General features: G+C 39.6%; 1 protein-coding gene across 6 annotated transcripts in view; it reads left to right on the top strand.

The window, feature by feature from the left end:
- The window catches only part of RBBP8 (RB binding protein 8, endonuclease), a 43660-nt gene extending 33605 nt beyond the window's left edge, over window positions 1-10055 (top strand). For all 6 annotated transcript variants that reach the window (XM_032700298.1, XM_032700304.1, XM_032700279.1 and 3 more), the window contains 6 exons: window positions 371-485; window positions 1020-1172; window positions 1879-1948; window positions 2950-3046; window positions 7254-7395; window positions 9287-10055. In XM_032700298.1, coding sequence (XP_032556189.1) covers window positions 371-485; window positions 1020-1172; window positions 1879-1948; window positions 2950-3046; window positions 7254-7395; window positions 9287-9384 — 675 coding nt within the window. In that variant the 3' untranslated portion in view covers window positions 9385-10055. The remainder of the gene's footprint in view (window positions 1-370; window positions 486-1019; window positions 1173-1878; window positions 1949-2949; window positions 3047-7253; window positions 7396-9286) is intronic.
- The last annotated feature ends 16000 nt before the right edge of the window (window positions 10056-26055 follow it).

The following is a 26055-nucleotide window of genomic DNA, read 5'->3' as shown; positions in this document are numbered from 1 at the left end:
GATCTCTGAGAATTTTCGTGAAGTCTGCTTGTTTTGTCTCTCTCACTTAAAGACTATCTTAAAATCTACTAATTTGTCCAGTCTTTCATTTCTGTGTGTTTCATTGTTACTTTTTATCTTTGGAGAGTTTAACATGAAATCTCTTAAAGGCATTTCTTGCCCATCAATTAAATGCTTCACACTTGAATTTCAAAACATGTTATTCTTTACGTAGATTTTATATCTTTATCACGCAGACATTACTGTGGGGGGGAAAAAGGGTGTCCAAAAAGAAGCCAGTAATTGCTATGAAAGTGTTTCAGAATAAACAGAAGTGACACTGACTACACCAGTTGCATCTGAGGGCAATTGTCATTTTTGCTTTTTCTAGGGTGATTCTCAGAGCAAAGTCGGAGGGGAAGTTGTTGATATGGATTACACATATGTTAGTGATAGTGTGCTATTAAAAATGAAAAATCAAGAGCAAAATCAGGAAAGCAGTCCAAGTAAGACTTTTTTCTTCCCCTTTGGTTTGCTGCTTTTCGTGGTGTGTGGGACGTTCGGGTTTTTTTTGTTGTTGTTTGGTTGGGTTTTGGGGTGTTTTTTGTTGGGTTGTTGTTTGGAGGTTTTTTTTGAGAAGGGAAGAGTGAATGGCATTTTTTCCCTGTATGACTATATAGTAAAAAATGTTTTACAGTAAAAAACTGCTGATGTATTTTTATAGGTTGCACAGATCAGTCTGGTTGTGGATTTTGAGGGGTTTTTTTTAAGATTAAGAAAATGATAGGATTTATGCCAAGAGAGCCAGTTCATTTATAGTGCTCAAAGAGTTAAATACTTAACCATGTAACAACTCTGATCTCACCTGCAACAATCACTCTTGTAACAAGCAGCTTTGGAAGTTTACTATGTCATCATACTAGACTTTCTATGGAAAGACTAAATGTTACTTCTTTTGATACACATTCAATCAAAATGCACTTTCTTGACTAAAATCATGGAGAGGCTGATTTGGATGTTCATTGTACTTTTTATAATAGGAGGAGAAATAACAGAGATGTTTGATCGGACAACCCATGAAGAATATGAATCCTGCCTACCAGAAGATAGTCCTTCTGCATGTGATGAAAAAGAAACTCTTCATGATGAAGAGCGGGATAAGGGAATAACAGTAGCAAGCAAGAAACTAAAGAGTGCGATATGATTTCATTTTGTCTTTATTAGACTAGTTAAACTGCAAAAGTGGATTTGAAATCAGGCTCTGTTCTCTAGGAACAAATATGCCAAGTAAACCATCGGTTCTTTTTTCATAAATTCATGTGAAAATTGATTAATTGTAAGGACATAAGATAAAGCAATATGATAATTATTTCACCAGTTCATTTATACAGTCACCACCCAAATGTGGGATGTGTAATGGAAGTTGGCAGAATAGCAGGACAGCAAAGTGACTCTTAGAGCAAACAGAATCACAGAATATGCTGAGTTGGAAGGGACCCACAAGGATCATCAATCCAACTTAGCCCTGCACAAGATCATCCCCAAGAGTCATTCTAGTTTTTGGCTACAGATTAATTACTTCCTTTCTTCTCCCTATCCCAGGTTCTATCAAAGATTTTACAGTATTTTGTATTTTAAGCAACCTTCCCTTTAATATTCTGCTTGTCTTTTTTACTTGTCTTGCTACTGTTTTCCTGCTACTCCAGGAATGCTTTTTGATTGTCAGTTCAATCAATTCTATATTGTTTTTAGTACATACTTGAATCTGTTATCTCAGACTGAATGTACATGACGGGTTTTTATTGTTTTTAGTTGGTTAATAATTTTACAGAAGTTTTCCCAGGCAGTCTGTTAACCTTATATGATATGTAACTTTTTGTTTTGCATGTATATGTACAGAGCATGAGGATAAACAAGATAAAGCCAAACAGAAAGCTTTTGTGGAGCCATATTTCAAAAGTGATGAAAGGTAATTTAATTTGTTCTGTATAGACATTCTAAGGCTCTTTATATTCTCCCTATAGGGAGCTTGTTCCTCCATAAAATCAACATGTTTGTTATATGTTAGCAGTTGAAGATGCACAGGCAAAAGATCTACTTAATTAGATAAAAGCCTTAGATAAAAGCTGGGGTAGGGGAAAAAAAGTAACCATGTTGAGATGCCTGTCATATTTGCTGAAGAGAAGGTATTGCCTGTTCTGCTTTTTATAATTTATGGAACACAGTGTTTTGTAATCCATGTGGTTTCTTACAGGCATGTGGTCATGTATGAGTTTAAGAGCCAAGAACCTATAGGTTGCTTGTACAAATAAAAATCTTTCCTTCTCTGATATTTTTGCCCCTTGCTCTGTGCAATAAATGAATAATGTTCAACAACTGTGCCTCTTAGTGCCTCCTCTATTTGCTGCCTGTATAATCATCACTGGAAGTCTGTATCTTTATTTCATAATGATACCAAGCCCTTCAGTTAGCTTGGTTTTTTTTTTCACTTTGGTGTATGTTTTCTTTGTAGAGGAAAACTTGTTTAGTGTTTTGTGAGCAGATAAGTTGAAAAGAATCTGTTCTAGTCTTGAAACCCCACATATGTTCCTCTCATGGAAATCAGTGCAAGCACAACTCAGACAAAAATAAATGCTCTACAGAACAATTTCTATCTAATAATGATAGAATTAACAATAACAATTAACAATTGTTATTAACAGTAACAATTTCTATCTATCTAATATCTTTCACACAATGAAAAGCCATAATAATGAGACATACATCTCTGGTTATGTAAAAGATCATATTACATTTTATTTATAAAAATAGTCCTATTCAGCTATGAAATACAATCTGATTTGGGTTTTGCAGGCATTATCTGATATTTTTTTTCCTTGATTCTCCATTATTATGTTCTAAAAACCAGAAATTTCCAGTTATGTAGAAGAAATAAAAGTACTATCATGTGAAAATGTTTCTATTTTTCAGAAAGAATACTGTGTTAGATTTTCCTCATATTGAGGTTATTCGAAAAAAAGAAGAAAGAAGAAAATTACTTGGCCATACTTGTAAGGAATGTGAAATAGTAAGTAATGCTTTAAAAGTTTGGTCAGTCTTCCATTCCCCTAACTCTGACGGTATTTAAGTGCTAAAGTGCTGTTGAAATCATGAATCTGGTTGCATCATTGTCATTACCTACAGTAGCAGAGGAGTAAGTGTTTACCAAAGCTGTTTTACCAAGTTTGCGGTTGGTTTGTTTGTTTTCAGCTGTAGTAACTGCATATAAAGTCTTGGGGTTTTTTTGTGTATATGTGTTATAGAAGCTTCTAACATCATGGTTCCAGTAAGATCAGTAAGTCAAAGAACTATTAAAAGTTTTTTAAATTTCAGCTCAAAAGCTCTACTGAAATTTACAGGTATTGGATTCAGTAAGTTCTATGTCCTGTTGTTCCTGTTTATAAATAGATATATCTCTCTCTGGTTTACTTGTTTTTTCCCTTGTTTTCTGTGATAAGTTTTTCAAATAATTGCACCAGCATAGGTGGCAATGTGTTTATATGTGCAAATGCATGCAAAAATGTTTACATTAGCAGGATAAAAGGTATTACATTTCAGGTTTCATGTTTACATTTTTTCCTCCCTTTCAGTTTAGTAAACTGCTTTCAGATACTTGGTGTAGAGATAAAATATTGAAGTAATTACATGTGTAATAAGGACATATTTAATTTGGCTTTCAGGCTGAACTTAATCATTGGTGATTATCTAATAAATTATGACTCACTAGAAATGTGGATTGGTGACTGAATAATGATGGATTTTCTGGAATATTTTGACCTAATTTCCACACCCATATAGAATCAACATTTTTCATAAAATCTTCTGCTATTCAGTTTCCAGTCAAGTCCCATTTACTTAGTTGAAGAAATTTATAAGACTATATTTTTAATTAAAACACATTCCTGAAAAATAGTTTTGATGAAACTCATTAAATACAAATATTTAAGTTTTATAACTATAAACACCATTTTCAAAAATATGTTTAATTTAAAGAAAATAAAGTATGTGTTTAATATATGTTTAATTGTAAGAAAGCGAGATATTGGAAAATAACAAAACCAAAAAAAACCCCCAAACCTTCACTCTATTTCTTGGTCCAAGAGCCATGTGGTTAGTGTTTTAATTTCCTGTTTCTGTAACCTGCAGATCTTCTCTCTGCAAATGCAGTTCTTATTATTTTCTGTCAAGTTAAAGTGGTAACTGTGGTGTCTGAAAACATTCACAGCTCCAGTTTCATAAGAGTAGGTTTTTACATTAAGTGTCAGGAAAATGTGGTTTTGTTGTTGATTTTGGTTTTTTGAGGTTTTTTTTAAGTCTACACCATTCAAAATGAATGTCTTGAAATGTAGGGAATGCTTGGCTCTGTCATTGCACAGTAATAAAACTAGCTTTGAATTAAATGCCTATGGAAGAAGGGAGTATTGGATAAAGCATAAATGATGCTTTTAAAAAGTTTTGGCTTACTGATTAGCCATGTGGGTTTGAAAAGTCACCAAAGTCTAAGGAAATATTTTGGGAGTGAGTAGATATCAGTCAGTTGTTTCTGGCTGTGTGCTGCAAGTGATGTGAGTAGGGTGAGTTACCTGTCACTCTGAAAAGACCTGACAGATTTAATTTCTGCACATGCCGCAGCAGACTGATATTACAGTCCTTTATAAGTGCTTATCTTAAAATTGTGGAAGCATCTCATTCACTTTACAGTGTAGAACTTTTGATAAGAAGTCTTGTTTTGTTACAACTTTGCAATGCTATCAGAGAAAGATTGTAGGCAGGAGTTACTGGTAGCTTGTAAAAGTAACATTTGTTAGTGTGGCTATAAAGTCTAGCTACACTTTGGATGAGTAGGAGAATCAGTCAGATGTTTTTATATGCATTTAGATTACAGAAATTATTCTGTAAGTAACTTTATGCTAAACTAATGGGAGTTCCCTTTCTGAGACTTGAAATTGTAGAGTTCTGTAAACAGTTATTTTACAGAGAAGACACTGTAGGATGAGGTGTTGCCTATCTTCACCATGGAAAACCCTAGCTCGAATGTTTTGTGCGGACTGAAAACGCTGTGGACAGGGAAATCAATCTAGAAAACAGCTGAGAGTTCTTACTGCTGTTTAGCTGACATACATAACTCTCTCATTCTCTGTCAACCCTAACAGATTTCTAAACAAGGCAAAGAAAAAAAGTTACTTTCTAATTTCTATTTAAAACATACTTGTATTGATTTTTGATTGGTCTTTTTATTTTCTGTTGCCACTGAACTGTACTGTATTTTTCATTGTTGGATCTATAAATATTCCATACCAATCTAAATGTTTTAATTAAAAAAAACACAGCACATTACAAACTCTTAGTAGGTCAATTTCTAAATGTTCAGGCTATTTACGGGACAAAAATATGGAGCACTGCTAATTATCCCTAAATAAGACTTAGTATTATTTGGCTTATACAGATATTGTAGAATTCTTGTATTAATTTTGCTGACTTTACACCATGTTCTTACCTTTTGCAGGGAAAATTGATGTGTTCCAGATGATAATTACTTGTTCCTCCTCTTTCATTAGTTTCTAGATATTTAACTGAGTGACACAAACATCTTTCCAGATGGGTCTCTGAAGTCTAGCTGGAAAGTAACCTTAATCTATCTGACTCAGTCCCCAAGATACTGATGATACCCACTTAAGTTCTGGTCTTGGCATAGGCTTTTTCTGCTTTAAGGGAACGTTTTATAAGACAGTGGCAAACATTGTCAAATCAGTGACTGATCCTGGACTTAGACTCAGAAAGTTTTGAAGAACCTTTTACTAGGGGCTCATAACAATTCCTGAATATTATATATGGAATGGGCTGTTTATTCTGTCCCACATTCCTGGACTTCGTAGTAGACAGACCATAACCTGAATTTTGGTTACAACCTGCTAACAACCTAAATCTGTGTTCTTAACTGGGAGATCCACATGTTACAGATGCCTGTACTAATAAGGGAGAGAGCACAGTATGTTCTGGTCTCACACTTTGTAAAATGGCACAAAGTCTGAATTGATTTGGGGATGGGAGAAAATGTACCTGTTTTAGGTAGAGTTGCAGTTCCCATGGACTGCAGAATCACAAAATGAAACAAGTCTGCTTTTCCTAGTTCATGCAGTTTTGACACTGACATATTCAGAGCTGGGATTACTCTTTTCTATACAACCATCAATATTTATATCTCATGATTTTTTGAAGGAGGATTTTTATGCAAAATCCTACTAGTAGTTGGGGAAAGGAAGTAATCTCTTGGCTCCTTTTCCTTTTCTGATTTCACCAGTCTAGATCACTTTGCAGTTGATCGAATGAGCTTTAAACTTTAGTTTGCTTTTTTGAATTGTAACACTGTCATTTCAGTAGAATTGTATTACCACTTCTACTAGGGTCAGGTTTCTTGTGTCGCTGTGACTGTTGGCTTGCCACTTAATCACATGGTGAATTTGCTTTGAAAATATTTTGGCACTCTCTGATATCAAAGTGCCAGATTCGTAGTTTTAGGAGACACAACTAGAATTACAAATTGAAACAGTACAAAACTGCATGGAAAAAAAAACCCCTAACTTTCTTAGATGCTACTCATGGGAACATGCAGCAAAAAGGTTTGAAGTCTTTGCAACCTCCAGTACAGCTGACAGGAATAAAAGAGTAACCAATTTACTGTAGAGAATGTGAGGTTGGCAGACAGTTTGTGGAGTCTCAGTGACAGCTAGTTAAACTAGCTCTTTATTTACTACTAATTAGAGGGTTATTAAGAAGGAAGTATTTTTACTTAAGTTTGCTGTTGCTGATATAAATGTAGACATGAAATAATTCTGCAGTGAGGCTTTTGTAGTGTGTTTCTTCATTTTTTTTAATTTTATTTGTAAATGCAAGCTGAAACTTAATAAATTTTAAAAATTCCCGTCTATTTCAACACCTGTGCTACTTATGTTTGTAAAATCAGTCAGTAAAATGGTTGACATAAGCAATTATACACATGCATAAACCTCGTACCTATGGTATGTTAAAAGATAGGAAGCTAACTGTAAGTTCAGTAAGCTTTTAGGATAATTGCCAGGTGTTTGTCACTAGGATAACAAATCTCTACTCTTGGCTATCCTCACCATTTTTAGATAACTGTGTTAATAAACACAGTGATTGACAATGTCATTGTGTAAAGCAGTTGCTGTATATGTATGAATGTGTTAACTTGGATTTTTTCCCCTAATATTTAGTATTATGCAGACATTCCAGAAGAAGAGAGAGAGAAGAAACTAGCTTCCTGTTCCAGACACAGATTTCGCTACATTCCTCCGAATACTCCTGAAAATTTCTGGGAGGTTGGATTTCCTTCCACCCAAACCTGCATGGAAAGAGGTTTGTGCAAAAAAAAATCTTACAAAGCACTTTTCAAAGCTGATTTTGTTTACCAGAAATGGTTCCCTGAAATTATCTGTAGCCTTTCTCACCCAGTCCTGTTGAGGTCTGTTTACTTATCAGCACCCATTATTTTAAATAAATATTGTCTATTTTTAGCAGCTCCTGTACTACTAAGACAGGAATATATGAAAACTTTCTTAGACCCTAGATAGAGAAGGCAGAAATAATTGGGATTTTCCTAGAACTTAATTAAAACCCTACATGTCTTTGAATCCAAGCAAGAATTGGGTTTTCAGAGGCAAAGGCTGAGAGATTTTACTTACTGAGGAGGGACAGGCAGCACTGTTGATGTCCTTTGTCAGTATTTTTAGAGCTTCGTAACACCACATGATAATGGGTATGTTGCAGGTAGGGTGTGATTAAATAGTTTTTAATACATATACCCCGCTTGTTAGTGGCAATAAAAATTGTGCTGTTTGGGTTTTGGGGTTTTTTTGACTTCTCTTTACACAGGAGTTTGTTCTTTCCTAAATAATTTTTCAAAATCCTAGAGCTTGGTATAAAAATTAGGTTTTACTAATTATATTAAAACACTGTGAGTTTGTAGTACACTCTATATACATTTCTTCAGAAGTGGTGAGGAGCCCTATATGAACTCTCTGAGTTACTGATATCTTTATTTGTGCATTTGTTATTAGCTGTGAAGAATTAATCTTCTAACAACAGTGTCAGGTCAGGCATAGGAAAATGTAGCCAGAGATGTGTATGTGTTCTTGTGTGGTAGTGTTGCAGTATTATTCTTAATCTTTCAGAACAGGGAGCTTTGATTTTTACATAACTTCTTACTACCCATTTGGAATCTGCTTACAGACTCTTTAAAAATTCTTGGCTGTTATGCTAGAATAAGAGCTGTTCAGTTGTTAGTGGTCCTCAAAAGCATATCAGAGGCAGACTTAAGATCAACCCTCCCTTGGAAAAAAAAAAAATTATGTAACAATGCAGCAAGAACTCCAAAACACCAGAGAGAGTTCCCACAATGAGCAATTGCAGCCGTTGCTCCAAAGTAGTGGGGTACAACAGATGTATTTTCTACTTCTTATTGGTATCTTGAACCAATTGTGGTTTGTGTTGGTTTTTTTTAAAATAACTGAGTTACATGACAGCATTTTCCAACTATGAAGAAGGAATCTACTACTCTCACTGGGGTGGATGTTGTTCCTGATAAACAGTAAGGGTTTGACAAAAGCCAGGTGCTGTAATCGACTTGCATAAAATGTCTGCTCACTGTCAGTGTTAGCTAAGTTGAGTATGTTATAGAAATTTGCTATACACTTTTCTTATCAGAAAGCTTTCAAGGTGTGTTTGATCTGTCGGTTCATGTTTGGCTTTTTCCAGGTGGATAAGTCTTCAATAAATAAGGGTGCCCTTAAAACAGAGGGATGTACTGTTTAGACTCACAGAGCACATGTGCCTAAAGTGCCATTTCTCTGCATGACTAGGATTTACATTTTTGAAAGTGGTTTTTATTAGTCAACTGAATTAGCAGTGCTTGCATACTTTGTTACTTACGTAAAATCTTCTGTAGAGAAGAAAATGAAAAGTGCAGTTTTGTTTTTTAACAGTTGAACAATTCATAGTTACCATTCTCTTCAGTGTTGGCTGTCTGCAGTGCATTACTATGCACTCACCTACCAGAAAGCAGAGAAGTGTTTTAATGAATGATATTGCACCCTGGGATCTCATAACTTTTTGTGAAGTGAGAACCAGTTCCCACAAAAGGAAATAAAAATCACAAGTTATTTTTTGAGGGTAAACACAAATTTAAGCTAAAGTTATGTCTGGTTTTATATTATATTTCTTACTTCAGATTTATTCTTATTCTTTTAAGGATACATTAAAGAGGATCTTGCTCCCTGTCAGCGTCCAAAAAGACGGCAGCCTTATGCTGTGATGTTTTCTCCAAAAGCCAAAGAGCAAAAGACATAAAGGATGGGGAAGTAAGGCCTGCCAACTTGAAGCGTATCTTTCCTGCCCATAGATATTTATAGTTAATATAAACTTGAAATAAAGGACTATGTTTTCCACAATGATAGATAAACTGTTTAATTGAATATGTAAATTTTATAGAATTCATTTGAAAGTCTGATTTAGCAGGAAACAAAAAATATTTAATGTATGTTTGTTTCATATTGTGTTAATACATTTTGTATTAATTTTTGCACCTGTCAGACAATGAGTCTCCCACTTTTTTTTTTCCTTTGAAGTCAACGGCTAAAATTCCAGCAAATCCTGTCTAAATATTGTGTCAGTGAGTAACTGCTTTTAAGTCACTGAAATCATTTATTCTTGCAAGGGTAAATGTCTATTAATGGGAACAGAAATGTGGATTTTCTAGGGTGCTTTTATTTTGCACTGGATTTTCTTATATGGCCTTTCTCTTATGGCAGTAATGGTTATATTTGCTTGTAATAAAGTTGTATTAAATATGAAATGTATCTACCGTTAATAGTTTGGAGGTAGGAAAACCATGAAGTCTAAGTGTCATTCTTCAATTTTGGTGTTAAATGTATAGCACCGTGTTTTCCTAAGTATTTAAATTAGAATATCCAATATTTCTTTTTTTTTCTTAATTTGGACCTGTTTGCATATCTGTGTCTCACTTGTTGATAGAGATAAGCATTGTTATTTCTAAATTTGGGTGACAGCTCTGCCTAGAGTTCTCCTAGTGGACAGCAATGCTCATCACCTAGATTACAAAGGATTGTCCAGAGGTATTTTAAATTAATTTTTTGTAGCAGGCAATATAGTTCCATACTTGCATTTAGGAAGTAAGAGCATACAGTATCAACAGAGGCAGTGTAATACGTACTTAGTGATCTTTGGCCTGCCTACCTATAAGATACTGAGGAATAAAGAAGCTACAATCAGAGTTAGGTTCAACCAGTGAGAACTCTTTTTTTTAAAAAGATATCATAAAGCAAGGAACCATTTAAATGCCTTAAGTCAAAATAAAATAATAGAAAATACAGATACTCCAAGGATTTATATATTTAAAAATTTTTATATATATAAATGTATCTGTAATTTCTATTCTTGTATTTGATATGTGTGTGTGTTTGTGTGAGAGTGTATGTGTGTGTGTGTGTGTGTGTGTATAAAAATATGTATTTAAAAACTTGGTGGATAGGACCATTTGATTACAGGTGTAGTTATATAGAAATGTTGGCAAGTTCTACCAGTGGAAAGGTCAGGACATCACCATGGCTGGGCTTCATGAACGAAGATTTGGGAAGGACTCTACCCACATTTGCTACGAGCACGCTGGTGGCTAAAAAGGCCAATACGAGACAGGCACGTCCGGTTGCAAAAGGCACAGCAGAAAGACTCCTTAGGTGGTATCGGCAAGACACGGTTCTTTCTGCGTTGTCTTTTCTCCTCAAGAGTGATCCTGCGTGCGTTCTCAAAGGAAGCAGCAGCGTTATAGATGGTGTGTCTCCAGACCTCCCGATTGGAGGCCAGAGTAGACCAGTTAGGTTGATCAATATGGCCAAGGCTGAGATGTTGTTTCAGGGAGTCCTTGTATCTTCTCTTTGGGGCTCCTTTCTTGCAGCAGCCGGTGGCAAGTTCACCATAAAGCAGGATCTTAGGGAGGCAGTGGTCCTTCATCCTGGAGACATGCCCTGCCCAGCGCAGCTGTGTTCTCAGCAGCATGGCCTCAATACTTGTGATTGCTGCTTGTTCTAGAACAGATGTATTAAGTCACATAATCTGACCAGTGGATGTTTAGGATTGTACGGAGACAGCGTTGATGGAAGTGTTCTAGGAGTCGCAGGTGGTGGTGGTAGATGACCCATGATTCGGATCCATATAAAAGAGTAGAGTAGACAGCACTATGGCTCTGTAAACACTGATCTTAGTACTTTTCTTCAGGTGTTTATCTCACCAAACTCTTTTATAAAGCCTTCTGAAGGCACTATATGCCTTTGCCAACCTGTTGTCTATCTCTCAGTCAATCTTACCGTCCAAGGAGATGAGGCTACCTAGGTAATTAAACTGCTGGACTGATTTGAGCTCTGATTGGCCAATGGTGATATAGGGAGGATGGAAGACTTCCTGAGGTGCAGGTTGATAGAGAACTTCTGTCTTCTTTAAGCTGACTTCCAGCCCAAAAAGCTCAGCAGCGTCTGGCAAAGCAGGATGTTAAACACTGCAGAGCTGCTTCTGTGTGGGTGACGAGGGCGGCGTCATCAGCATAAAGCAGCTCCCGGACAAGATGGTTTAAGGTCTTAGTGTGGGCCTTCAGTCGCCTTAGGTTGACCAGGCTTCCATCAGTATGATATAGGGCATAGGCCTAAAAAAAAAAAAAAAACTAAAAAAAAATGTGATCAATTTAACTGTAACACTAAGTAATGCAAAATCCTCTTAGGTTGAAATCACAAACCTTGCAGAAAGACAGAAGAAGATATAACAGTAGGCACTGTCCCCATCCTACCTGCTTAGTTGATATATTTGCTTTAGCCTTTCACAGGGGTATATCCTAAGGCATACCAAAGGCATAAAGCGAAATAACAATTAAAATCTTTGGTCATTCCCATATATTATAACACATGCTGACAATAAATGTTTACACGCTGTAGAAGTTCATTTCTTGGAGCAGGCAGTCAAAGAACCCTTGCCAAGGTAAGTCTAGTTTCCTGAAAAAACTTTGAACAAAATTAATGGGTGTTGCCAAAAAGTGGAATTCTTGCAGATATCTTGAAAATTGTTAAGACAACTGTTAAATGCTCTGAATAAATATTTATCCATAAAAAAGAAGTTTTTAACACGAAAAGAAGGGTAGGAGACTGCTTTCAACTAGGGTGAATCTTTACAAAGTAGAAGTTGTGTCCACGATAAGAAAAGTTGGAGGCACATTGTAACTCATCAAATGTAAAATTTGCTATGAAATAGGCTGTTTGAGAACATTTCTGAAAGAATTAATTATAAATCCTATTTTAAAGAACTATGAGAAAGAACAAACTTCACAGTAAGTTTGTAAAGTAAAAGATCAAACAATAATTAGAACAGTTAAAGGTAAGATGAGAAAAGTGGGATTTTTACAGCTGTGTTCGTTATGGAAGTGCGTAAGAACCTTCTTTTGTAGGGTGGGTGAGCAGAGCTGTTGTAAACTGAAATGGCAGAGAAAGTCAATGGCAGCCAGGACTGGAGCCCACTCCCATGGATTGGAAAGTGAGAGAAGAAACTACTAAATCCCTCACTGCAGCATGGAACCTGGCATTCATAGAATCATAGAATCATAGAATCAGACGGGTTGGAAAGGACCTCTGAGATCATCAAGTCCAACCCTTGATCCACTACCCCCACAGTTGCTAGACCATGGCACTAAGTGCCACGTCCAGCCTCATCTTAAAAACCTCCAGGGACAGAGAATCCACCACATCCCTGGGCAGCCCATTCCAATGCCTGATTACCTTCTCTGTAAAGAATTTCTTTCTAATGTCTAACCTAAACCTCCCCTGGTGCAGCTTAAGGCCATGCCCTCTTGTCCTACTGCTGATTGCCTGGGAGAAGAGACCAACCCCCACCTGCCTACAACCTCCTCTCAGGTAGTTGTAGAGAGCGATGAGGTCTCCCCTGAGCCTCCTCTTCTCAAGGCCAAACAACCCCAGCTCCCTCAGCCTCTCCTCATAGGACTTGTGTTCAAGTCCCTTCACCAGCCTTGTTGCTCTTCTCTGGACCTGTTCCAGCACCTCAATATCTTTCCTGAACTGAGGGGCCCAGAATTGGACACAGTACTCGAGGTGAGGCCTCACCAGTGCTGAGTACAGGGGCAGAATCACTTCCCTGGTCCTGTTGGCCACACTGTTCCTGATCCAGGCCAGGATGCCATTGGCCTTCTTGGCCACCTGGGCACACCAGAGCAGCTTTGGTGGTTAAGAAGAACAAAGTGACAATTCTGCCACCAGGCTTTAAAAAAGACTTGAAGGAGATCAGTGATACTGCAGCCTGAAGAGTTTTATAGAGTACTGGAAAATGGACTAATTGGTAAGAGTATAACAAACAAGATTTTCAGACCTATGGATAAGAATGATGTGAAAAGATGACACTTTTTAAAGGTGCCATTCTGATGGTCTTTTGGACTCTGAAGGTGTCAAAGCATGATTCATCTGACAGCTCACAGGAGAACTAAGTCATGGCACAAAATGAGGAGTTCTTTCCTAGATATTAACTGTTTAAAGGTACATAAATCATCACAGCAGGAGGAAATTACGGTGGGGTTCTGCTAGGTCCCATTTCATTCAGCCTTTTTATGTTTTGAGAAAGGGTGGAGGGCAAAGTAGAAAGTTGGTTAAATTATTCACTGTGCAAGTCGAACTGGGATATAGAAGAGGGGGGAATTTGCAGAGCAGAACCCCTTCACACACAAGAAGGACTGTGAGAGATGCCAATTAAGTCATGAAGTGTAGAAGCAGTAAACAGGAAGAGTTGCTTACCAAGGGGCAGCAGGTTTAGTTACAAGCAGAAAGGAGCAGATATTGTCTGTGAGGATATTACTACTCCACTAGAGGACAGTAAGGAACTGCTTTTGTGTTTCAAGCAGTGCAAGAGCTACCCTTTCCCTTTTAGTTAGCCAATTTTTTTAAGACTTCAGTTGCTTTTAAAATTGTAGATTTAAAAACTGTAGATCTCTTGACGAGCTCTTCTAATGACAGAAAAAGTGTTTCATCTTCACAAGTAAGAGATCACTTTAAAAAATGTCTAGAAACAAGAACAGAAGCAGACTGATTTCCCTTCCAAAAAGTAAGAGAAAATACTAAAGAAATATCAGTAGTCTCAGGAACGTTCGGGTACCAAAAAGATGAGTGAAATTTGTAAATTTTAGAAGTTCAGTTAAAGATTATTATATGCAGTCGCTTCTAATTACAGTTTAGCTGCTTTTTTAGCAAACTCTTGCAATAGCATGTCTTTAGCCCAGAGGAACTGAAGGAAAAAGGGAGCCAGTCAAGAAAGTCTGCTAAAAAAAAAACTTTAAATATTGTTACATTTATAATTAACATTGGCTGTCTCTATCCTCTTCATGGCATGGCAGCACATTGTGATTGCACTCAGCTGCGCTGTCAGAGGAGTGGACTGTGGTTTTGAGGTGGTTTTTTCCACATCTATAAGCACTGAAAAAGAAAGGAAATTTGGGATAAAAGCTGTAGCCTGAAGTAGGCCTGTCTCTTTAGAGGGGATTGGGACAATTGCCTGCTGTCGTACATGAAGCCAATATTCAGAATTTGAGAGAGTGGGAGAAATTTCTTCAGGTGTGAGTATGCAAAGGAGAATCTCTGAATAGCAGCACCTGTTGGGTCTGGATGCCTTTCCCCACCCACGACGTGGGGTGGCCCAGTTCTAGTTCCGTTTCCATCTGAAGAACCATTCCGACGTCTTGAAGGATGGGGAAAGGGAACTCCAGAGGTTTTCTCAGGGGTTTCTTCTGTCCCTGAGGCTGGAGGGGAGAGGTGCCCTCCCCTCCCCCCACGCACATGGTCCCATGGCAGGCACAGAGACAGCACACCGGCGTGGAGGGGAGGCAAGAGAGAGTTTATTGTTGGGGATGTTACATTTATAGGGTTTAGGAGGATTCACAGGGTAACCAATTAGAAGTCTCAAGGGGCTTAGAGGAACACCCAATCACAGGAAGGGGTTAACAAAGGCCAATGGGAAACACCTCAGGACACCTTCCCAGGACATTCCTGCATGGATAACATTACCGTGGGGGGTGTTGGGAAGAAGAAGCATGTGTTTGCAAAGACCACCAAAAGCCATTTTAAGACACATTTAAACAACAGATTTCCCATATAATGCAGATTTACTGCCACAGTTGGGTCATGCATCCATCATCTGGTAGAACAGCCCGGACAGCTGCAGATGTCTTCTAGGTTCCTCTTCTTGTCTGTGTCTTAGGATTCATGGTGCCTCTTCTCATTTTATGAGATAAGGGGAAAATTAGCGTAATTGATGCTAGGATTTGTGCCTCTTGTAGATATGTAGATAAATAATAATATGACATTAGCCATGATTGGAAGAGCTTGAAGACTTGACATTCATGTAGTAAGAACCCTCAAAGAAACAGTAATACCTAAGAACACATCCATTTGACATCAAAAACAATCATCACTGGAAGGGGCTGAAGTGGCTTCTGAAAGTCTGTTTTCCAAACTCGGATCAAGGTAATGCTCAGGGGTTCCAGCAGAGCTCCTTCTGGACTACTGGAGTACCGTGCATCCATTGCCCCTGGATTCCTAGTGATTATTAGCATATATTAAAACCTGTGATGTTCAGACACTGGTATGGGCCCAACAATTGTACAACTTTCAAGTCAGTGGCTTAGTGTCATTCCCAAAAACATAAAGATGGCAAGGTGATGGCTTTAGCACTTCCAGAGTGTTATCTGCGGGGTCTGCAAAGGGATCTCAGCCTGAGAAGCAAGCCTTTGTTTAAAAGCCATTTTGGGAGCTGCTTGGAGCACAGAAGTCATACAGATTGTTGGTAAAATGTCCACAGGCAAACTGCATTTCCCGCAGTGCCTTCGAGGCCAACTTGATCATTAGTTGCTTTTAATTAGTTGTGCTTTTGAACTTTGCCTTTCTCATGCAGAAAGGATGAATGCCTTGTCCCTAATGAAGCAGGAGGAAAACAATATCTGTTTGCTGATAATTAGAAACTCCTGTCAAAAGAAAAAGGAAAAACAATAGAAGAGGACAAAATCATAGGCAGGGGAAGAACAGAGGAGGGAGCAGAAGGGAGTGACAAGGTGCTTGTTGATGGTATCATCATGGTATGGGGTATCAGTGGACTCTTGTTTTTAGAAATAATAAACATTGGCCCCAATCCTCAGAGAAAGGGATTTGCTGTATTCGAATCAATCAGTTGTGAAAAATTTGGAAGGAGCTGATGATTCCTGTGTCTTTTGTGTCTTAGTGCAGAAAGACTGCTCGATCTGAACAGAGTTGGTCTTTGCTTTGTTCCTGCCCAGAGTGAGCATAAAATTTCCAGGAGTATTCTCTGTGTGCAAGTATGAACACCTAACTACCAAGGGAGGGAGTGAGACAGTGCAGAAATAAGCCCAAAATTTACCTCAATGGAAGGTGGACCATGCTTGCTTTAGGTCCATGTAGTTTCTTTGGATAAAAACAAATGTAAAGCATTTTCTTCAGAATTCCTCTTGCTTCTTTAGTCTGTGCTTTGCAGTCTGTGTTCCTGTCAGCACATGGAAAAACTATGTTCTGTAGATGATATAAACAGTGTTATCTTCTGTGAATTATTTTACAGGCTACAAAGTGATGGGTCAGCACAGGTTGGGTTGCTGTGTCTTAGGACAGGGATGTGTTATAGCAATACAAAATGCATTTTGATCATCAAGTTTGAATTTATGAGTCCTGTAAATATAGATAAATCTCCCCTCGATGGTCATATTGATAGGAGATTTTTTTCTGGGTTACAGTTGTCTTCCATCTCCCATTCTTTCGAAATCTGCTTGTCCTCTTCAGAATATTTTTAGGATGTGTGTGTGGCTAGACATTTGGCATCCTGGGCAGTGCTTGAGGTGCAAGCATCATCATAGCAGAGCCACATGGACATCCAGGTGGCTGGGAGGAATTACTGTATCATCTTCATTGTGAAGAGAGGCACTAGGAGCCTCCAGTCAAGGGCAGCGACACATGTCTCCCACACTTGGCAATGGTGGGAGATAACCCTGCCCAGCAGGAACTTTGAGAAGGACATTTGAAGACCGCTTGTCCTTGGGTGGCTTTTGTCTGCATTCCAGCTGCAGCCATGAACAAGGCTTATCAGTTTCATTTATAGCCAAGGCTCCTTTTTAGTCACTTATTAGAAAAATTAGTTGGAGCTTCAGGTCAACATGGGAGAAGGGTTTTTCATTACAGAGGGGAAAGCTGATTTAGGCTGAAAGCATGTATTTGTTAGGAAGGCATCTTCAAACCAAATCAGAACAGCACCATTTGGTACGTACTTTCTATGCCAGTAAGTGACTACACTTGGAACCAGCCAATGCACCAGCAAAGTTTTAAATACAATCTGATGACATACATGATATATTCAGACAAGAAAAGTGAGGAAAACATCCCCAGAAATAATGGTAGGAAAACTTCCCCATCTGCCTCTATTCCACCAATTTCTTCCACGAAGATTCCATGTGGTGATGACACATATTAATATATTTCAGCTACTGTACCAGAATAAATATAATATTAACCATAATTTGGAAATACAGAAGATCCCCTTTTTTCTCCCTTCTTATTTCTGAGTGGTTTACATTCTTACCTAGGATTTTAAACTTCAAAGTAGAGATCAGTTAGGTCTTTGGGTTTGGGTTTTTTTCATTTTCGATAGTCACCAACTTTAATAACTGTTTTGAATGAATTCGTTTTCACTTAATACCTTACCGGACATGGTTTCTACTTAGACAACAGTTTTGTGTGGAGAAGGCTTTAAGAAAAAAGCATAGTCATAGAAAGGACAAAACTTTCTTTACATGCCTGTACTCCAAAGCCAGTAGGAATAGACAGGAGACTGTGCTATGGATCGGATACACATGAAACAAGAAGCAGAAGAGAAAAAATTCAGATCCAGTCATCAGCTCAAATCCATGTGGTGATAAAAGCTGCTCAATTCCCTCCCAGTCAAAATTACCAACTTGATGAGTCTTTTTAGAGCAATTTTAAATAAAGTGAGAATAAAATAAGGCTAGATAAGAAAGAAATAACGATTTAGGGACCTTTAGGAATATGTTTCATGTGCTTTACTTGTGCCCTTGGGTAAATCAGTTGTGGGAAAAGATAAAGAGATTAAATACAGTCTTTGAAATTACATTCCTAATGACTCACCATTTCAGAGAGCTTGGGAATTTAAGCAGCAACTGAAAAGAAGCATAAAATGAGAAAAAAAGCTAACATTATCTTGGATAATGTGTATCAGATAATGAGTTGATACTCTTTTAATGTTGAACAGATGTCCTAGAAGAGGCAATTATTTTAATTCAAATTTTCTTTTACTTAAGCTAGTTTGCAAAAATACAGGTACTCTCTCACACAAATATAGGGATGAATATAATGAGAACCAAGACACTAATAGTTGCAAATCAGAAAAGCTAATTTCTTATTTCTATTACATGGAAATATCCAGCATCTTAAGTCACAGTAGTGTTCCACTTCGGAACAAAAAGGCAAAATTTTCCATGAAATTAAATCTAAAATAATTGGATTTGAAATATTAGACTTCTTGAAGTATTTCACTCTGTCCTAATGAAATTCAGTTTATATTATTACTGTCAAATTAATAGAGGCTGGCAAGAAACTCAAATTCATCATGACAACCCTCTCTGAAATCACTGTGCTCTTTATACGCATTTCTAAAATGTTTTGCTTGCTAGGTATCAACTGAATACTTTACAGGTTGTTTGCCTGCCAAGCACACTCTATTAATTGCTAATAAATCGTTAAATGCTTGGAAAATAATTCAGAGACACCAATGGGACTTTTGAAGTTTAATCCTAATACTTTGACACTTAAGCAAGGAAAAAAGGAAATGTAAAAAGTTACAAAGAGTATTTTTTTAGCCATACTTCCCTCTACTTCTCCTTTGGTCTATAATAGAGAAGCACATGAAATCATTGGAAATACGATTCTCTTTTTCTCAAGCCTGTGTTGAAAGAGTTAACTGGTGGTGAGGTCTGTCAAAAAACCCTTTTTATTGCTCAACCTCTGAATATTGAGTATTTTCTTAGTGATTACTCTTGAAAAGTATTATGCATTCCTGAGACAGGAACTGCATATATGTCTCATCTGCTCCATCTTCTACTTTAGTTAAAGGATAGCACTGAGCCAGGGGAGTCAGGTTAGTGGTGCTTACTGGTAAGCCCCTCCACAACTGCACTCATCAAGAGTTAGGCTCTTTGTTAAGGCTCTTCTCCACCCTAAGGATAAACAAAGGAGGCTTTTCTGAAATTTTTGTCAAGACATCAGGTGACCAAACTGTTCTACCATAGCATTATGGAAATATATGGAAATACCTGTCTTATTTTTAAGTCATTAAATGTGATCAATATTTTTTTTAAAAGACAGGTATGTGCTGTGGAGACTGGTGGTCTCCAGGCTGTGCCAGCTGTTTAAAAGTTACTGCATACATGATCTCCTCACAGAATAGGGTTCATTTATAAAGGCATTTATGTTAAAGCAAATGTGAGCTGCCACTGAAACAATTGTTTGAAAAGTATATTTCCCTTTGTGATGTAAACAAAATTCCCATTCAGTATAAATAAAAATAAATCTCATGGGATTTCTCAGAAGAAAACTTCTGCAGAATCTGTTTATCTCAGGACTGAACTGGGAAGGACATGAGAACAGGAACACTAAGACTTAAGGCATTTATAAATTACCCAGAGAGACTACAAATGATTATTCCAAATGGGTCTGTAAACTCGACATGACCTGATCTAGGGGCTCTCACCCATGTCCCCATAACTCGTGGCAGCTCTTTACACCCGGCAAAGACACCCACTAGCTGTAGTAAGCACTGAGTCATTCTCCTAGAGGGAACTGCCTTCCACATACAGTGATGAGACTCACAGGAGTCTCCCAAAAGCAAACATTTCTTCTGCTGCTCTAATTTGCTACCTAGAGGCAGCACCCCTCTTTAATCTGCTCAACTCTTCCATGTCCTAGATGTACATACCTTACCAGGAACAAAACTGATGCTTGCCTGCCAAGGGCCATCACCTGCATTCCTGGTGGTAAAATATTTTCCGTAGCACTTTCCCATCTCTCTCACAATTCTGGATTCAGGCTTTTGGTTCAGACTAACTTGAAAGGTTTTCAAAAGGGGATCTTGTTTCAAAGGGCAAGAGACTCAAGACACACTAAAACATGATGGAGTTCAGCAATTAGAAAGCTGTAATTTTCATCCCAGTGCAGAAAGCTCAGCTGTAGGTTGGGGCACTGGCAAAGGCAACCCATGTGTGGGGAGTTTTGTGTGAAATTACTCCATTTCCCCAGAGAAGCATGGTAAGGATTGCCCAAGACCATCTTGTCAGGTCCTGGCCTATTCTACATCCACTTTCAAAACACATATCTGTATTAACCTACTCTGGTGGCTTTCCTTGTACTATTATACAACTGGTGGCTGTTGAATCAGATATTTCAAATTGGCTTAGTGTATTTTAAATCTTAGTTGCCTCTTTTTCTGTATATTTTTACCACTCAGACAAAGGGCACTGCATCTTTTTAATAGATTTCAGCTACATACTAGCCAAGAATAAATCATGCAAGTGGGAAAATATCAGAAACGGAGCGTAGAAAAATAATGTGATTATGTGTGTGGCTGCTGTCTCTGCAGTTCTCAAGCAGCATATCTGCTCCTATGCACATCTCATTTTTTTGAAGGTAAAAGAAAGCTACAACATAAAAGACCTGATACTCCTTGGCCATGGTTGATGCCGAAAGGAAGAATTTTTCAAGGAGGATTTCCGAGCTGCCCACTCACTAACCTATTCAGCTTTTTTAAGGCTTTGGGATAATATAGACTCGTTTATTGCTCAGAAGTGGCCTGCATGTAACTTTATATCAAGGACGTTTGATGAATTTTCAACATGTGAAATTCCAGAGTTTTCCTGGCCTACTGACAGCCCTTCTGCACTCTTTCTCTTTTACTATTTATGTGTGTGCATTTAGGTATTTTGGTTGTGATTTCAGACCATTCCACTTTCCCAAATTCATTGCTGCATTGCTTTTGGGGTCATGGCCAAGCCCACAGTTGTTGTATCAACAAAGCTGCAGCCCCTAAAATCAAAAGATTGTATAAATTTATGCTTTTATTTAAGCAACGCTTTCAAAGTAACCTGAGACGGCAAAAAGTTTTCCATGTGTCAGACCTCGTGTTGTTATGTGACAAAAGGTTCACCACCCCCTAAGAGGAGCACAGAGGGAGGACAGCAGGTGGGGAGTCCCTATAACCTCACTGGGAACATAAGTCCCTCCCTGCCCTTTGCAGGGCTGTCCTGGGGGAACCTCAGCCCCACGGGCCAAGGGTGACATCCATCAGGGTGTCACCTCAGGAGAGGCTCTCCTGAGGGGTTTGGCACATTGTGAGATGCGGGGAACAGCACCTTGGGATGGAACAAACTTACAGGATGTTATGGGGAAGAATCAAAAGTGGCAAAAGGGAGGGATCATGGTAGTTTGGAGAATAACAAGTGGGGGAGAATTATGGGATATAAGAGACTAGTGCATGCTAACTGTGGCTGGTCACTATACTCATCTGGCTCGCCCTGCACCTCATTGCTGCCATCTGTCCTGTCTGCTCATTAAACTCTGTTTCCAACTATTTCCCTGGGTAGAGGGTCCCTACTGTTGCTGGCAGGCAAGTGAAGTAGGTGGCTTGGGAGCCAAGTATCAAAGCAGAGATAGCCCGGGCCAGATGTTTGTCTGTCCCTGCCTGTGAGACAGCTGGAGGTATTGGCTACTGGCAGGGGCATGGGTTCCAGACCAAGCGTGGGGGAGAGTGTGGGGTCTGGGGTTCACTCCGAGATCTGGCTAAGGGGTGTGCACAAAGGGAGATGAGAGCATCCAGGGACAGCCAGGTAGGCTGTGTGTCCATGACTGGTTGCTGGAGGGGTCCATAGCTCTGTGTGCGTGTGTGTGTGTGTGTGTGTGTTTATAAATACAAAGGAAGTTTGTGTGCCTGCAGCTGAGTGGGCTGGAGCCCTCGGGGTGGTCCTGTGCCCCCCAGGTGCCAGCAGCTACCAGACAGATTGGATATGTGAGGACAGTTACTGCCTACGTGGTGTGTATGTATGTATTTCCCACACATGGACCTTCACGCTGATCAGACACAGAGGACGGCAGGACTAAAACTGTGCTGCTTGTGCAAGTGCTCTGTTTTCTGGGTGTGCTGGTTTTGACTGGAATAGAGTTGATTTTTTCAATGTAGCTGGTGCGGGGCTGTGTTTTGGATTTATGTTGAGAACAGTGTTGATAACACAGGGATGTTTTTGTTATTCCTGAGCAGTGCTTACACAGTGTCAAGGCCTTTTGTGCTTCTCATTGCACCCTGCCAGCGAGGAGGCTGGGATTGCACAAGGAGCTGGGAGGGGTCAGCTGACCACAACTGACCAAGGGTATATTCCATACCATATGGCATCATGCTCAGCATATAGAGCTGGAGGAAGAAGAAGGAAGGTGGGGACATTCAGAATGATGCCATCTGCCTTCCCAAGTCACTGTTAGGTGTGATGGAGCCTAGTTTTCCTGGAGGTGATTGAACACCTGCTTGCCAGTGGGAAGTGGTGAATGAATTCTTTGTGGTGCTTTGGTCCTTTGTGACTTTTGCTTTTCCTATTAAACTGTCTTTATCTCAACCTATAAGTCTTCTCACTTTTAGCCTTCTGATTCTCTCCCCCATCACATCAGATAGGAGTGAGTGAGCATCTTAGCTGGCATCTGGGGTTAAACCACAACACTGGCTTGTGCTGTTTGGCCACATGTGTACAGGTTTTGTGTGTGTGCCAATTTGGAATTCATGCTAAACCTGGCTAAAGACTATTTTTACCTGCTGGGCTGCTGGAACCAGCAACCCCCAACCCCACATGTCTGGGGCTCTGCCCTGCTGAATGCAGTAGGAATGAATAAGTGACCTAAAGTCTGATATTAAATGAGTTTTAGACTATTTTAGACTATTGAGGTTTTTAAATGAAGGATTTTGTCTTATACAGGGAAGGCTTACAGACACAGGGTCCAGCCAGTCTCTGAGAGTGGCTGCTCAGGATCTATCTGTACAGGGGAAAGTAATTTCTGACTGCTGCACTGGCACCTCTAACTCAGCCCCTATGCAAAAATAAGAGAAATAAACTATGCAGGGAGAAACTTTGAGGTGCCACTAGTGCAGAGGCTGCAGTTTCTCCCATCAGATTTAACTAGTGCAAGGCCATTCCTCCTGGATGGCTGTGCTTGTGGGTTTCATTGTCTCATGCTGTGAGGGATTGCACAGCTTCCAGCACATACTCATAAGCTACATGACCTGGGGCTGCAGTTCCCTCCCGATATCCAGTTACTAGGAATTTTCCAGTAAGTAAGACACCATAAGAAGGTGTCAGTGATAAAAGCCAACCTGAGAAGAACCCTCTCAGTGTCTGAGCGCACTAATAAATCATTTAGCCCAGTACCTTCTAAATACCAACCCCAAAGCAGCAATATTTACATAAGTTTCTCCAGCTCATGCACAGATGGTCTCTCACCACTTACACTCTGAGAGACCTCTCAGCATGAGCAAGAAGTGCTCTGGATAGGGGACTGGCTCGGGCTATTCACAGGGACGATTTGCATGCTTAGCTTTGAGTACTGAACAGTGCAAAATAAAACAGAGAGTATTTCCTATGAGTCTGGGAAGTCTGACCTATTTCTAAACAAACATCTGTTTGCTCCAAGCATCAGAACCATAAGCAAGCACAGTAAAAACCTTCTTGTGAAAGCAGAGTGATGGAAAGCTTTCAAATCCTTTAAAATTCCTGAGAACCTTTAGAATTCCCAAGAACCTTTAAAATTCCCTTTTAAATTCCTGAGTCATGGTCAAGTGGAAACATCACCTCAGCACTTGCTAGGATGACTGGCTGTGACTCTGCTTGGAACAACTGACCGACTGCCCGACTGAGACAGCAAACTGCACAGATGCCTTGTGTCCTTCCACCAGGATAACAAAAGACACAGTGGAAGCAGGTCATCCTTATCCCCTTGTCTGTCTTTTGCTCCCAAGTGAGACAGTTTCACTTTGCAAGCATTGCTAAGTGTGAGTAGTTGGTCCACACTCTCCCTTTCCCATGCAAAGCGGGTTTTTTAAGAATCCAGTTTTAAGCCATGCATTGATACAAGGCATTTCTATTGCAGAAGACGCAAGCACGGCTGGGGCTCTGACATGATCCTGTGCTGGAGGCTTCAGCTGCAGCCCTAAGTTGAAAAAAAGGGGTAAAAAAAATAAAGAAAGGAGGCAATAAACATGTCAGTTCCAGAGAGCTGTTTTGGAAGTGTCCCTGGGGACAAGCTTGGGTTTACCTGGTGATGTTTGCAAGCTGGGCATACAACATCATTTGGCCTCCTCTTTTTCTCTGTATTGGCATCTCCCGTTATCTTCTGTCCAAGCTGTGCTCCTGCAGGTGCTTTGACAGGCAGAAAGCTCACTCGGTCAGAGTCCTATCTGTGACAGACATCTGTCCCCATCTGCATCACACTATACTGACATCCACCACCCATGGACTACAACAAAGCAGGAACATCCTCTGCCTCCAAAAGCTGTACCATCAGAAGTGTGGAGCGTGTCTCAACATGATGGTCCCTCAGCAGGGACTTAGCCTTCTTAGCCCCCACTGACATTTTCAGCTCCCAGATGGATGTGAGCTAGGATTTAATTCCACCCAACAGCCTCATGATAAGAAAAAGATTAAAACTTGGAGAGGCATACTAATTTAAAAGTCATAACACAGGAAAGGAGGATAATGCACCAGCTCCATGGAGTAAAGTACAGAAGCATTCCTAGCCCAGAAAAATACTCCAAGGGCCAATACCACTGTGTGACTTGCAAGACATCAGTCCTATTCTACAGCACTTTGCACACTTCGGACTTATCCTCCTTTTTTTCCAAGGCACCCCTTTCCCTGGCTTGTGCCTGTATCCCCAATCTCCTCTCTGAAGCAAGAGCATTTCTACCTTGCATGAACTCTCTTTCCTGGGACTGAGGGAAGGGAAAAGACCTATGGTCCCTCATGTCTCCCTATGCTTAGATATGCAGTTCCCTCTTCTTAGGTTAGTTCCTTGAGACAGCAGAGCAGCCGTGAATGTGGGGTCAGTGAATCACAGAAGACAGTGGAGGGAAGGGAGGAAGGTGCTGTTCAGCAGCAGATGGGCACATGTAGCTTCCAAGAAGACCAACATACGAGATAGTGCACAGGACCCCTGCTACCCCTTCTATCCCGCAGCCTCCTCCATTGGGTAAAGTTGCAATGCCCAGAAGAATTAGATCAGTGGGAAAATCAGAGTTAAAAATGCAGGCATACCAGCCCTAAACCACTGATTCTTTGTCCCAAAGTTGAACAGCACTGAAAACCTGACAGCATGTGGCAACAAGCATCCCCACTGTCACAATAAGAGTCCTTAAAGAAAAGAGAAGACACGGAGGAGCAGCTGGTTTTAGTAGTGGTGCAAAAAGTGCACATTTTGGTAATGGTGAGTGGGCTCAGAGAGGCACAATTGGCTTAACCCTCAGTTTAAAGGAGGCTGAAATGGGATTTCAAATTCAGGTCTGTAGGAGAAGGAGGACTGATTCATCATCTCACCAGTTCCATGCTGTGTGGGAAAGAAACTCCAAAGGGACTAAAGCAGCTGAGTGAGGGCACATGTCGTCTATGTGTGTGTGCCATCTATGCTTGAGCTGAAAAACTCTCTGTATTGAGTTTGCATGGCAAGGTTTTGGTAGTGAGGAGTCTTCAGGGGTGCAGAAGTTTCCCCTATGTCCAAGAGAGCCAATGTCAGCTGGCTCCAAGATGGACCTGCCACTGGCCAATGCTGAGCCCAACAGCGACCATGGTAGTACCTTAGGGATAACAAAGTT

The sequence above is a fragment of the Chiroxiphia lanceolata genome, chromosome 1 (genome assembly GCF_009829145.1).
Source record: "Chiroxiphia lanceolata isolate bChiLan1 chromosome 1, bChiLan1.pri, whole genome shotgun sequence".
In the NCBI taxonomy this organism is placed as follows: domain Eukaryota; kingdom Metazoa; phylum Chordata; class Aves; order Passeriformes; family Pipridae; genus Chiroxiphia; species Chiroxiphia lanceolata.
The sequence above is the reverse complement of the archived record's forward strand: the minus strand, read 5'-3'. Positions and strand labels throughout refer to the sequence as shown.